The sequence below is a fragment of the Myotis myotis genome, unplaced genomic scaffold (genome assembly GCF_014108235.1).
Source record: "Myotis myotis isolate mMyoMyo1 unplaced genomic scaffold, mMyoMyo1.p scaffold_m19_p_4, whole genome shotgun sequence".
Classification (NCBI taxonomy): Eukaryota; Metazoa; Chordata; class Mammalia; order Chiroptera; family Vespertilionidae; genus Myotis; species Myotis myotis.
The window spans coordinates 10,131,174-10,146,210 of record NW_023416346.1 but is presented as its reverse complement, the minus strand read 5'-3'; the positions used below and the strand labels follow the sequence as shown (position 1 = coordinate 10,146,210).

The 15,037-nt window shown below is 41.9% G+C and overlaps 1 protein-coding gene across 4 annotated transcripts in view; it reads right to left on the bottom strand.

The window, feature by feature from the left end:
- RRAGB (Ras related GTP binding B) overlaps positions 1-15,037 on the bottom strand; it is a 38,399-nt gene that overhangs the window by 22,798 nt on the left and 564 nt on the right. For 2 of the 4 annotated variants that reach the window (XM_036305129.1, XM_036305131.1), the window contains exon 2: positions 165-198. In XM_036305129.1, the coding sequence (XP_036161022.1) occupies positions 165-198 (34 nt within the window). Of the gene's footprint in view, positions 1-164; positions 199-1,068; positions 1,460-15,037 lie in introns of those variants that run through there. The other 2 variants (XM_036305130.1, XM_036305132.1) reach the window with 2 other exon arrangements.

Genomic DNA, 15,037 nt, shown 5'->3' with positions numbered 1-15,037 from the left:
ATGTCTCAGAAAAATTAAATTAAGAAGTAAAGAATGGGACAAGAGTCTGGAAGAACATTTAGAAGGTTCCTGCAACAGTCCAGGAAAAATGGTTACACCACATTTTCTGAAGAGTAACTTCTTACCTTCACCTTCATGTTTTTGATGTACTTAATGCATCTTACCTTTTTCTTCAAGGCTGTATTTGGCAGCGCCCACCTGCAGATATAAACCATAAGACAGAATTTCCATGATCCAATTGCCTTAGAAATTGGGATTAAAGAAATACAAATCAATACAGAGATGCAAAAGAGCATGTTTAGCACAACAGCTGTGGGACCTCAGTTGAGTAGAGGCCCTCATTTTCCTAAATTATACAACTGGGTTTAAGCTAACCTATCTCCTAATTACATGCTCAGGCGATAGCTCCTAGTTATATTTATTTAGGAAGATAAATGAGCCATTAAAATGCAAGATTCCATTTTTCATAACCTTAAATTTTTTCAAGCAAAGCAAACATACACAAGTGCTTTAACAAAGCAAACAATATTGCCATATTTAAATGTCCTCTATTTTTTTAAAGCCAGCCTCCGATTTTAAAAATGTGGGAGCATCTTTAACCCTTCAGCTGTCCTTCCAAGTCATATTTCACTCACTGCAGGCACAAAGGATATAAAATACAAGATTCAATTGCAGATACAAATTGGCACAGAAAGCACTCGCAAGTCCATGATCTCTGCCCAGGCAACACCAGCCCTCCTTGTTAGTCTTCTTATCCTCAATATGATGATGCCAAATCTTCTTTATTGATCATTCAAAGCAATTCAGAACCGTCACCTCATTTAGAACATACCTCCCAGGGCTGCCCCTTCCCCTCCCACGGGTTTTGTCGGCCCAGTTACCAACCAGCCCTCTACAGTTTACCCAGTCGCCAAAAGCATGATACTAATCAACCTTACTGGTAAACAGAAGCAAGTTATCGCGGGTGGGGTGTCCTAATCCACAACACTCTCTTCAGTTAGAAGCTCCCCGCTCCCCACCCCCACCCCCACCCCCATTTCCAGGTTTGGCATAATACCCTTCACCCACCCAAGCGATCCTTCCTGCTCCCCTATGGGAGGATCCACTCTCGGCCCCAGATTCTCTTTCTCCATCTTTTTCTCGGAGTCAGATTCTTCCATCGTGCAACAAGTCCTTTGCAGTCCCTTCTAAAGCCGCAGTACTGTTTATGTATTCCCTCCTTGGCCGCCCCCTCAGCCGCCTATTCTCAACGCCTGCAGCCCCTAGGCCTGCTCGGTTCTTGCCTTCGCCTTTGTCCACTGGGGGGCTGCTTTCCCCAGTTACCTTTACCACCTCAAACTTGGCCTCAAGGCGCAAGCCGAGCTGGCCGGCTCCAAGGCTAAGTGATGCGGTGATGCAAAGGAAGAAATGGAGGAGGAGCGGGGGAGCGGGAAAGAGGGGTGGGGTGGGGGTGGGGGTCTCGAGTTTGGGCCTCACGCCCCAAGGTCTCGCAACCCAAAGGTGACTTCACCCGCAAAGAGGTGGGGATGACGAAGGCAGAGGTGGCAGAAAGAGCAGACCCGTGCAGGCACTAAGCGACGATCGCCTCAGCGGGCTCGTGGCTCCCGAGCCCGCCCAACCCTGCGAGTCCGCCGGCGGGTGCGACGTTTACGACCCAATCGCCCGCCCTTCAGGAGCCCAGGTACTTCACTGCAGCCACACGACTGCAGGCCAGCATCACGTGGGCACCTGCCGTAAACCCAGAGCCCGTCACGTGACTGCCGCTACCCAAGGCGCGGGGGGCTGAGGAGAATACCATAGAGACTGCGCGGAGAAAGGCAGAGTGCCCCCTAGCGCAGTCACGTGGCCCGGGCTCGGTGGGGCCCCGCCCGGCGGCTGGCGCTCCCCTGGGGGTCTATCCGGGTCCCACCCGCCAACGCGAGGAGTTAAAGGAGACGCTTGTGATTTCAGTGCCTCAAAGCTAGCTTTTTTTTTTTTTTTTAAACTGCTCTTTCTCCCTTCACATTTTTTGGTGGGGAAGGCCCAGCATTGTCTTTATCTGTTTTTGAAATTTCTATCTTCCTTTTTTTTTTTTATCATTATTATCAGTCCCTATAACGGAGCTTGTCATTAAATGAGTGAATAGCATCTGAACGGATTGCATCTGTGTCTACCACATAGCGCTTAAGGAAAGTTATTGGTGGGACCAGTGGTTCAGCGGGGATCCAAGGACACACACCTATCTCCCCACTTGTTTAAAACTGGAAGGGGAATACATTCTCATATACCATAGTAAAAACCCAATAGATGAAGTCCAAAATTGATCATGAAGGACTGCTGATAGGTATATACTTAGTATGTTTAGATTATGAGACCACCAGGAAAAAATGGCCAAAAGAGTTCAAAGGAGTAGGGGATAGGAAGTTAGGGGCCTCTTGCTTTTCATCTTAAGCCCTTTTGTATATTTAGTATATGTAAATGTATACATTAAATATATTTATATAAATGTATACATAATGAAATTATACACATACATTTAAATCACATGTATATATTACTTGTTAAGAAAGAAAATGAGCCTACCTGGTTTGGTTCAGTGGATAGAGGATCAGCCTGGGGACTGAAAGGTTCTGGGTTCGGTTCTTATCAAGGGCACATGCCCAGGTTGTGGTTCCATCCCCAGTGTGGGGCGTGCAAGAGGCAGCCAATCAATGAGTCTCTCTCATCATTGATGTTTCTATCTCTCTCCCTCTCCCTCTCTGAAATCAATTAAAAATATATTTCTTTAAAGAAAGAAAATGAAGGGAAGAAGGAAGGGAGGGAAGAGAAGGGTGACTGGATAGGAACATGGCACTTTCTGCTCCCAGACTTCCCCATTTGCCATCCTATACAATCCCTTCTCACCACAACTACAATGCCTCAAGAAAAATGTATTCTACTCTGATCACAGGATTCCTTAGCCCTGTCACTCACTAATCACCTTCCTTCTCCCCACCAGCTGCCTCCAAACCAGCTCCTGTTCTTTTCCCTGAAAGACCCTAAGTCCCAAACCAGGAAGTCACTTTAGATTCATGGCCCTCCATACAAAACAATGAGATTAAATGATAATTAGTGTCACTGAGTTAAAGCAGTGAAAACATATTTTCTTCAATAACTATTGTCAGTAGGGGGAAAGCTGAGCTCCATTCCAGTTTGTGCAGACGCAATTGGACATTTTACAGGGACAGGGGGAGCGGGCAGGGATCAGTAGAGTCAGAGAAGTGAAAAATTACAAAAGATTGGTCTGTGTCAATGTGATTAAACCAGCTGTGTCTGCTAGCTGGCAGTTACCAAAATGAGGAGTCTATCTTCCCACAGATACTGGAAGACAGAGGCCCTAACCTTCCTGATGATTACATTTCAAGGGCATGACTCTCAGGACCTTGAGAAAGACACTCTGAGTTGTAAGAGATACATACAAGTGTAATCCCTTTTTATCCAATGTTTTGAGAAAAGTAGGTCAGGGACCTACCATCAGACTAGACTAGAACATACTGTAATTCTCCTTGCAGACAAGCTTTCTTTTCAGACAAGCTTCTTTTGTTTCTTTTTGTTTGTTTCTTTCGTTTTGTTTTTTTGGTTAACCCTCACCCGAGGATATTTTTTCCATAGATTTTTTTTTTTAGACAGAGTGGAAGGGAGGTAGGGAGGGGAAGAGGGAGAGAGAGAGAAAGAGATGTGAGACACCTCCATCTCCCACATGCTCCCCAACAGGGGGCTAGGGATTGAACCTGTAACCTAGATATGTGCCCTTGACCAGGATTCGAATCTGAGACCCTTCAGTGCACAGGCCAATGCTCTAACCACTGGGCCATAGCGGCCAGGGCACAGACAAGCATTTTAATGAAAAGTTGGGGTCAATGCAGAGCTGAGGGTCATCCTAAGGGTATGGCAAGTCTATTACTGCAGGGGTTTGGACAGAGTTAGGTGCTGAGAGTTCTGAATTTCTCATTAGTCCTTTTCTACAATTTGTCTACTCCTTCCAATTCTTACTGATGTTGTTTTTGTTCCAGCTGTTATAATACCTGACTGGGTAATTGCAATAGCCTCCTAAGTGATTTTCCTACAGTGGCAGTTCCAAAGGAGTAAGGAGTGGGTGGAATAATCTAATCTTCATCAGTCATCGCACCCAAAAAGGCACTTAATGTAATTAATATGTGCTTGTTATGTAAAAGCAGCTTTCAAACATAAACTCCACCCTCCTCACCAGGCTTCACCAGCCGTATTGTGTCCTGAAGCTGTATTGTGTCCTTGAACTGCTGTTTTATTTTTTAAAATAATTCTTTATTGTTGAAAGTATTAACATATGTCCCCCCCTTTTCCCCCATTGACCCCCTCCAGGCCACCCCCCACCTCAGGCCCTCACCACCCCATTGTCTGTGTCTATGCATACAAGGTCCTTGGTTAGTTACCTCCCACCCACCCACCCTCCCCCACCTTCCTTCAAGCTTTAGAAAAATTCGCTGTCTCCCTGTTGCTGGTCTCCCTTTAACTCCTTCTCCAAATCATCATTTTTTTCTGCCCACTCTCCCTGTTTCTATCAAGGTCCATGAGGAATAGAGAAAGAAAGGGAAGGGAAGGGATGAAGATGAAAAGTGGGAGAAGTGGGGAGTTGGAAAGAGAGAAGGTAGAGAGGAGAAAGGTGAAAAGGAAAGAGGAGGGTTAGGGGTAGGAGGATGGTTGTGAAAGAAGGGGATTTGATAAATGATTGCGGTATTAAACCAAATTAAGAGTTAATCCCAAAGAATCCTATATAATAAAAGGCCAGCAACCATAATGGTATAACGACCAGAACAACCAATCGACCAGTCGCTATGAGGTACATTGATCACCTCTCAGTCCCTCCCCACATCCCACAGGCTCTGATCACTGGATGGCCAATGGGGAACCACAGGGAACCGGGGTAGGTGACAGCGGGGCAGGACTGGGGACTGGCGAGTGGGCAAAAGATGGCCCTGATTGCAGGCTAGGCCTAGGGACCTTACCCATGCACGATTTCATGCGCTGGGCCTCTAGTGATGAAAAAGATTGTTGGTACAATGCATTCCTCTAGAGGTTAAGATTATGGTTTCTGCCCTGACCGGTTTGGCTCAGTGGACAGAGCATCGGCCAGCGGACTGAAGGGTCCCGGGTTCGATTCCGGTCAAGGGTATGTACCCTGGTTGCGGGCACATCCCCAGTGGGGGGTGTGCAGGAGGAAACTGATCGATGTTTCTCTCTCATCGATATTTCTAGCTCTCTATCCCTCTCCCTTCCTCTCTGTGAAAAATCAATAAAATATATTTAAAAAAAAAAAAAAAAGATTCTGGTTTCTACCCAGATATCCCTGGCTGATTATTTTTACATTTTCATTAAAGAATCTTGCCTAGATAAGAGATGAAGTTTGCTTTTTATTTTTGTCAAATTACTTTTTAAACTTGTAATTATAGGTTCTTTTCAGAAAGCTCTGCGGGGTTATTCATGTATTTATTCAATAAATATTTGTTGAGCAGCCAGAAAATATGTTAGATGCTAGAAATACAAGCATCCCTCTATTTCAGGTCCCACTTCCTATCAGTGCTTCTATCTAACATTCACTATACTCAGATACACATAAACACACACATGCCAACACATCAACATTCTCTCTGTCCAGATCCTACCCCGTATTTTTTCAACCATCCACCTCAGCAAGAAAAAGTAGCATAGACCCATAAGATCCAATATGATAGGTTTCTTTTTACTACTTTAATTAATTTTGTCATCTTTATCCTAAACCATATCCAAGAGTCTTCAATTCCCAACTGTCCCTCATAACTCCCTTGCCCTTTTTTCTCCTCCACCCTTCTCTGCTCCTTCTGACCCTATAGCTATCATTGCTACTTCCCAGAACCACATGAGTTTATGACTGTATCCTGCTGTAAGCTCTTTCCTCCTCATTCCCACCTCTTTGCTTGAAATATCAGGAAATGATCTTCCAGCTAACTGGACTTAACGATTTGATGAATAATTTCTAATGGAGGGATTTTTTGGTTGCCTGCCCAGCATGGAAGGAGCTTAGACATTGCTACTCCATGCTAAAAACAAGTAAAAGTCTGACCAAACTGAAAACTCCATGTTTTTTTAGAGTCATCAGTGAAGTAAGTCACAGGGAAAACCTATGCCCCTAAAATTGGAGAGACAGACAGGCAGATCTAGAAAATGATAACTCTCCAGGGCAGGAGCCTACACACAGAAACCTCTATGGGAACCACTACTAGGGTAGGAAAACCTGAATTGCAATTGATCATTTTTGGGACAAGTCTGCGAGCTAAAAACTCCAGGGCAGCCCAGTCATAGGGGCCCTCCACTCTTTTGTGAGTTTTACTTCCAGGAACTCTATTAGATCCTCACAGTGAATATCAGAGGAAGATATCTTCCTGCCACTGGCAGTAGGAGGGAAAAAGTAATCATTTTTAAAATAAACCAGATTTCTTTTCTTCTTAACAAGGCTTTCTCTCTAAAGAAACTATTTTGCTGGGATTTTATCAGAGTGCCTAGCCTACCATAGGAAAGGGAAATGCCCAACTCCAGCCTAGTCTAAATATCTTGTTCCACCTAAAGTAGGGGGGAACCCTGAGAAGTACTGATAAAGTTCAGAGTCTAGGGGCAAAGACTGAGACCTAATTTTAGGACTATAGATTCATCCCCTCATTCCCCCCCACATTATAACCACATTCCTAAAGACCTAGTTACCAAAGTTCCTTTCACCCAGTATGTCATGTCCACCTCTCAAAAAAAAAAATTAAAGGCATACCAAAAGGCAAAAAACACAGTTTGAAGAGACTGAACAAGGATAAATACCAGTCACATATGGCACAAATATTGGAATTACCCAATTGTGAATTTAAAATAATTCTGATTAATGGACTCTAATGAAAAATATATAATATGTATTAACAGGTGATGTAAGCAGAGAGATGGAAATTCTAAGAAAGAATAAAAAAGAGAAGCTTGAGATCAGAAAACACTATATCAGAAGGGAAGGTGCCTTGATTGGACTCATTAGTAGTTTGGACAGGATTGAGGAAAGGATTTCTGACCTTAAGGATATGTAAAAAGAAACTTCCAAAACTGAAAAGCAAAGAGAAAAAGACACAAAAAAAACACAGAAAAGAATATTCAAGGATTGTGGGATAACTGCAAAAGGGGTAACATATGGATAATGGAAATATCAAAAGGAGAAGAAAGAGAGGAACAGAAGCAATATTTGAAGCAGTGATGGTACATTGGAAATTTATTGACTTTTTGAATATTAACCTTGCATCCTGCAACTTTGCTATAGTTACTTATTAGTCCCAGTTGTTTGATTCTTTCAGATTTTCTATCTAGATGATCAAGTCAACTGCAAAGAAAGTTTTATTTATTCCTTCCAGATTTATATACACTTTTCTTTTTAATTAAAAACACAATGTTATTTACATTACTACAAAAAAATAAACACTTAGGTAAAAATCTTTTTAAAATATGCACAATATCTATATCAGGAAAACTTCAAACTCTGGTTTAAAACATTAAAGAACTAAATCAATGTATAGATTTTCCATGATAATGGATAGAAAAACTCAGAATTGTCAAGATGTCAGTGCTTCCCAACTTGATCTATAGATTCAATGCAATCCCCATAAAAATCCCAACAAGTTATTTTGTGGATATTGACAAACTGATTCTAAAGTTAATATGGAGAAATAAAAGATCCAGAACAGCAAACACAATTTTGCAGAAGAACAAAGTTGGAACAGACACTACCCAACGTCAAGACTGATTATAAGGCCACAATAATCAAAAGAGTGTGGTATTGGCAAAAGAATAGGCAAATATATCAATGCAATAGAACCAAGAGCCCAGAAATATAAATATAGCCAACTGACCTTTGACAAAGGAGCAAAGGCTGTACTGTGGAGAAAGATAGTATTTTCAACAAATAGTACTGGAACAACTAGACACCCACAAGCAAAAAAATATATCTAAATACAAACCTTATACCCTTCACAAAAATTAACTCAAAATGGATCAGGAACCTAAATTTAAAATGCAAAATTATAAAACTCCTAGAAGATAACATCGGAGAAAACCTAGATGATCAGCGGTATGGTGATGATGCCTTTTTAGATACAACAACAAAGACATAATTCATGGAAGAACTAATCGATAAGCTGACATCATTAAATTTTTTTTAAAACTTCTTCTCTGCAAAAGCCAATGTCAAGAGAATAAAAATACAAGCCACAGACTGGGGGAAAGTATTTGCAAAAGATACATCTGATGAAGGACTCTTAAAACTCAATAATAAGAAGAAAAAACTTCTATTAAAAATGGGCAAAAACCTTTACAGACACTTTACCAAAGACAATATATAGTAAATAATCATATGGAAAGATGCTCCATATCATATGTCATCAAGGAAATGCAAATTAAAACAACAATGAGATACCACAATACACGTGTTAGAAAGGCCAATATCCAGGATACACTAAATGCTGGCAAGGATATGGAATAACTGAAACTCGAATTTGCTAGTTGGAATGCAAAAAGTTATCTCCATATTGAAAGACAGTTTGGTGGTTTATGACAAAACTAAACATACCAGTACTCTTTCGTTTACCATACAATCCAGCAATTGTACTTTTGTATTTACCCAAATGGTTGAAAACTCATATCCCCACAAAAACCTGCACAAAGACTTTTATAGCAGCATTTTCATAATTGACAGAACTTGGAAGCAACCAAGATGTCCTTCAGTAGGTGAATGCATAAATAAACTGTGATACATCTAGAGAATGGAATATCATTCAGCACTGAAAAAAATAAGCTATCAAGGCATGGAAAGACACAGAGGAATCTTAAGTGCATATTAATAAATGAAAGAAGTCAATCCAAAAAGGCTACCTATTTTATGGTTCCAACTATATGACATTCTGAAAAAGTCAAAACTATTGAGACATTGAAAAGTTCAGTGGTTGCCTGGGGCTGGGAGGAGAAAGGAATGAATAAACAGAGCACAAAAGATTTTTAGGTGACTAAAACTATTCTATATCATACTATGCTGGTGGAAATATATCACTATACATTTTTTTCACACTCATAGAATGTACAGCACTAAGAGTGAATCTTAATGTAAACTGTGGGCTTTGTTGATAATGATGTCTCTGCAGAAAAGTCTAATAAACACAAATCAGGAAATGCAGATCAAAACTACAATGAGATACCACTTTTCACTCCCTAACATGGCTATAAATAACAACCAAAAAACAAGTGTTGGCAAGGATTTGGAGGAAATGGAATTGTATACATATGTCAAAACTTATTAAATTACATGCCAATTACATCTAAAAAAAACTGTAGTAAGAGGAAATATGTCATCTCACCTATCGGATTGCTGATATGGAGCATACTTGACAATGCTTAGGGCTGGTGTTAGATGTGGCAAAGCATTTACTCTCCACACACTACTGGTGATACTATGAAATGACACAACTACTTAAGGAAGTCATGCTAGATATATACATCAAAGTTTAAATGTGTAAAACCATCTAAACCAGAAATTCCACGACTGGAAATATATTCTAAGTAAGTAAGTGGGCATTGTTAGGGTATCCAAAGGAGGTACTACTGTATGAGGCCAAAAGTGGTAAGGGATTATACATTTATTAGGTCATCTGGATATCAGATGGGCTGAGCCCCCAAATGGCGCTAGCACCCAGGGATGGGGAGTCAGAGGTTTTAAAGGACTCTACACGGGCTTTTTCAGGGGGCAACTTTCTGGGCAGGTCTGGATCCTGGGAAAGTCAGGAGAGGGAAGACAATGGTCTTAAACGGAATGTAGTTTTAACAAGTGGAATGTGGTCTAAGCGAAAGGGAATGTCGGTTGTGAAGTGGTCTAAAGGTCAGTTCCCAGGGGAGGGGGAAACAATTCAATTATTTGATCAGACCTAACAGACATATGTACACATGTGAATAGACAGGATGACAGCAACAACATTGCTTCTAAATGTGAACAGATACTCTACATATTCAGCAGTAAAGTTATGGTGAAATAAATTATAATACAGCTATAAAATGTAATATTGTGAACTAAGAATTTTATGTGTGCCTCGATATCCTCAGGTCATGCCTATACAGGCAATAAAATTTGGCCCCTTGCCCTGACTGGTGTGGCTGAGTTGGTTGGGTGTCATGTGCACCAAACGGTTGTTGGTTTAATTCCTTGTCAGGGTACATACCCGGGTTGCAGGCTTGATCCCCAGTAGGGGGCGTGCAGGAGGCAGCCGATTGCTGTTTTGCTCTCACATCAATGTTTCTCTCTCCCCCTCTCCCTTCCTGACTCTAAAAAAATCAATAAACTATGATTATTTTTTAAAAAAACAAACGTGGCCCCTAGAGATAATTGTTTACAATAATCAAAATCCCACATTCCTGTGTCCATTTTAACTTCCAGGTCTTCAAAAATACTGTTCCATTTGTATGGAACACCTTCTGAATTTTCCTCTGCTTCACTCTTACTGAACGTTCAGGTCTCAGTCTAAAGGCCACTTATTTACTCGGAGATAACTTCCCGGACCACACTTAATTAGGCTGATTTCCCCTGGTTCATGCTCATATGCCTCATCCAGATTTCTCCTAATCAGCACCTGTCACACTTAGCTTTTTCAATTCTTTGTCTCCACTAACAGACTGTGACCTCACCCTTAAAATCCCAGTGACAGGCTGACACCTGGTGTATAATAAATGTTCAGTGCGTATAATTCCAAATGAATAAAGTGCCTGACAAATAGTAGGCATTCATTAAATGACAACCTTTGTTTTTTTTTGTTTTTTTGTTTTTTTATTAAATCTTTATTGTTCAGATTATTACATTTGTTCCTCTTTTTCCCCCCCATAACTCCCCTCCTCCCAGTTCCTGCCCCACCCTCCGCCCTCACTCCCCACCCACTGTCCTCATCCATAGGTGCACGATTTTTGTCCAGTCTCTTCCCGAATCTCCCACACCCCTTTCCCCCCCAAGATAGTCAGTCCATTCCCTTTCTATGTCCCTGATTCTATTATAATCACCAGTTCATTCTGTTCATCAGATTATTTATTCACTTGATTCTTAGATTCACTTGTTGATAGATGCATATTTGTTGTTCATAATTTGTATCTTTACCTTTTTCTTCCTCTTCCTCTTCTTAAAGGATACCTTTCAGCATTTCATATAATCCTGATTTGGTGGTGATGAACTCCTTTAGCTTTTCCTTATCCATGAAGCTCTTTATCTGACCTTCAATTCTGAATGATAGCTTTGCTGGATAAAGTAATCTTGGTTGTAGGTTCTTGGTATTCATCACTTTGAATATTTCTTGCCACTCCCTTCTGGCCTGCAAAGTTTCTGTTGAGAAATCAGCTGACAGTCGTATGGGTATTCCCTTGTGGGTAACTGAGTTTCTTTCTCTTGCTGCTTTTAAGATTCTCTCTTTGTCTTTTGCTCTTGGCATTTTAATTATAATGTGTCTTGGTGTGGTCCTCTTTGGATTCCTTTTGTTTGGGGTTCTCTGCGCTTCTTGGACCCGTAAGTCTATTTCTTTCACCAGGTGGGGGAAGTTTTCTGTCATTATCTCTTTAAATAGGTTTTCAATATCTTGCTCTCTCTCATCTTCTGGCACCCCTATAATTCTGATGTTGGTACGCTTGAAGCTGTCCCAGAGGCTCCTTACACTATCTTCGTATTTTCGGATTCTTTTTTCATTTTGCTTTTCCGGTTGGGTGTTTTTTGCTTCTTCGCATTTCAAATCTTTGAATTGATTCTTGCGCTCCTCTGGTCTGCTGTTGGGAGTCTGTATAGTATTCTTTATTTCAGTCGGTGTATGCTTAATTTCTAGTTGGTTCTTTATCACGACATCGAGGGTCTCATTAGATTTCTCGAGGATCTCATTAAGTTTATCGGCGGCTTCTAGACAGTTCTTGAGAGACCTTAAAAGTGTGGTTCTGAACTCAATATCTTCCATTGACAATTTTGTCCTGTTTCTTTGTCTCCGCATTTTGTTATGTTTTCTTGGTGCACCCCCTAGTGGTCTTTGTGCGCAGTCTTGTAGTTAAGCCTTGATTGTTGTAGCTAATACTAGGGGGGATTTGACCTCCAGGCCAAGTGGCTGTGAGAATCAGCTGTGTCTGCAGTGAGAGAACTTCTGTCCTCTAGGGAGGTGCTAATCTGGCGTTTGCCTGAGGCTATCCGGCAAATGCCTCTGTGCAGGGCTTGGGCAGGGCGGGTGGGTCCCACGGGATCAACAGGGTGGGCTGGAGAGAGCGGTTATGGCTGCTCTCAGTCCCGTCCTCAGGGGCTCTGCCTCTCTGAGTCCCAGCAACCTCTGCAAACCTCAGAGAGAAAGCTGCACTCGCTCTGACCCAAGCCAGACAGTCCCGCTTCTCCCGTTTGAGTCTGGGTCCCTAAAGACTCGCCCGTATCTGGAGCTCAGAGTCTGCGACTCCCTCCCGATTGAAAACGCCAACCACGCCCTCCGCCGCCAGCCCGCTCCGCACACTCCGCACCTCAGAATTTGACTTCAGCACTGCGCCTCCTCTGAGTGTCCGTATGCGTTTCTCTTTCCTCCTAGTTGTAGGACTTCCACTCAGCCAGCGTTCCTGTGGTTCTGGGTGATGTCCGTTCCGTCTTTTAGTTTCACTTTTGAAGTGGTTGTTCGAGGCAGCAAACTCCGACGTTAACCTAAGCCACCATCTTGGTTCTCCTCAAATGACAACCTTTGTATTGCTACTACTATTTTGTTCTGGACTAGACATTATGGAAGGAAAAGAGGTAGGAAGTCAATGAGAATATTGCAAGTTGCTGAACAGCAGGAAAATTTAGATATTGAGGGTGAATCCTGAGAAGGGTGCTGAAATTTTAACTATAACTGGAGACACTTTAAAAAAATACTTTTTATTGATTTTAGAGAGGAAGGGAGAGTGAGAGAGAAACATCGATGATGAGAGAGAATCATTGATTGGCTGCCTCTTGCACGCCCCCTACTGGGGATCAAGCCCACAACCCGGGCATGTGCTTTGACGGGGAATGGAACCCTGACCTGCTGGATCATAGGTCGATGCTCAACCACTGAGCCACATGGGCCAGGCTACAACTGGAGACACTTTAAAGGAACACCTACTCAGCAGCCCAGAGACAGCTATTATTATTTACTAGAGGCCCAGATTCGTGCACCAGTGGGGTCCCTCGGCCTGCAGGGATCAGGCTGAAACTGGCTCTCCAACATCCCCTGAGGGGTCCTGGATTGCGAGAGGGCTCAGGCCAGGCTGAGGGACCCCACTGATGCACGAATCCTCTAGTATGCATATAAGATCTTTGGTTAATCTCTTCCCGCCCTCCCCCCTCCTCCCTTCCCTCTGAAATTCATCAGTCTGTTCCATGTTTCCATGCCTGTGGTTTCTGCTCCTGCATTGAGCATCTGCCCCCTGGTGGTCAGTGCTCATCATAGCTACTGGTCGGCTGGTCACTTAGGCTTTTATATATAGATAAATGTAGAACAAACCAGACATTAATCTAAGTACTTACACCTATTAACTCACTTAATCCTCAACATGATTACACAGATAAGGCCATTGAGGCACAGAAAGATTCAGTATCTTTCCAAGGTTTGCAGTCTTGTGTATGGCGGCATTTAGATTGACCCTAGATAGTCTCCTTTCAGAGCCCATGCCTTTAATCACTGTGTACTACTGCCTTCCCTGAGATGACAGAGGAGAGGAGACACTGTGAAAATCTTTTTTTCATGACTAGTGAGAGATGGGTTGTATTACACAGTTTTATAGACGAGATGGGGAGAAAAAGAGACCTATGGAAGATGATGTACTGAGTAAAGGGTACAGATATCCTGCCTAACACTCCAGTGTTTTCCTCCATGGAGCCATCACTTTGCCTGTTTCCTCTAGTATTTCTCTTCCTGCAGGACATCGTGAGGGCAATTATTCACACTTAACCTAACAAGTAAGATATTGTACAGAAAGTATGCATTTCGTGTGGAATAGACATAAAGTATTTCTCACCAAATAGGATGCCTGTCAACATTTGAAATAAAATTCTATATATCCAGTAAAATAATTCTATACAAGGATTGTTTTAACCATGGAATATTGTCTGGAAAAACTGAAAGATTGAAATGAGCTTTGGAAATTTGAGTGACTTTGTTTTTCTCTATTACTTGTCAGCATTGCTGATCATGATTGCATAGTACATACTACATAGCTGAAGAACAAAGGAATATAAAACTCCAAAATTGTCACAAAACCTGTGGAAGAAAGGGAAGGTGAGAACTCCCAGGGACAGTCTCAGGATCTAACTTTTGGCTCCATGCTCAGACTCCCTTCCAAGTTTTCCTCCTCACTAGAGTTATCAGCTTCAGTTTCTTTCAGTGTATATGTTTGTTTGTTTGTTTGTTTTAGATATATCGAATTCTGGCCATAGAATCCTCATCTACTTAGCGGCACTTCCCTCAGTTAATCAGAGTTGTTTGAGTTGAAGTCCTGTCATGTGACATTGAGATTTCGTAATCTAAAGAGAGTGAGCCTTTGTGAGTGCACAAACACCTTTGTGTGTAAATGTACAGAAAAAGTATGAGAAAAAATTAAAGAAAATTATTAACAGTAATTATCTCTGGGAAGGTTGGTGAAACCATGTGGAGTCCATTTGTTTAGGGAGCACTGATACTCAAGTTCATGTGCTCCTAAATATTTTTTTAATATATTTTATTGATTTTTTACAGAGAGGAAGGGAGAGGGATAGAGAGTTAGAAACATCGATGAGAGAGAAACATTGATTAGCTGCCTCCTGCACACCCCCTACTGGGGATGTGCCCACAACCAAGGTACATGCCCTTGACCAGAATCGAACCTGGGACCCTTGAGTCCGCAGGCCGACGCTTTATCCACTGAGCCAAAGTGGTTAGGGCTGCTCCTAAATATTTTTGAATGTTATGGGATGCAAGATGGTGGCAGAGTACATGGAAGCTACAAT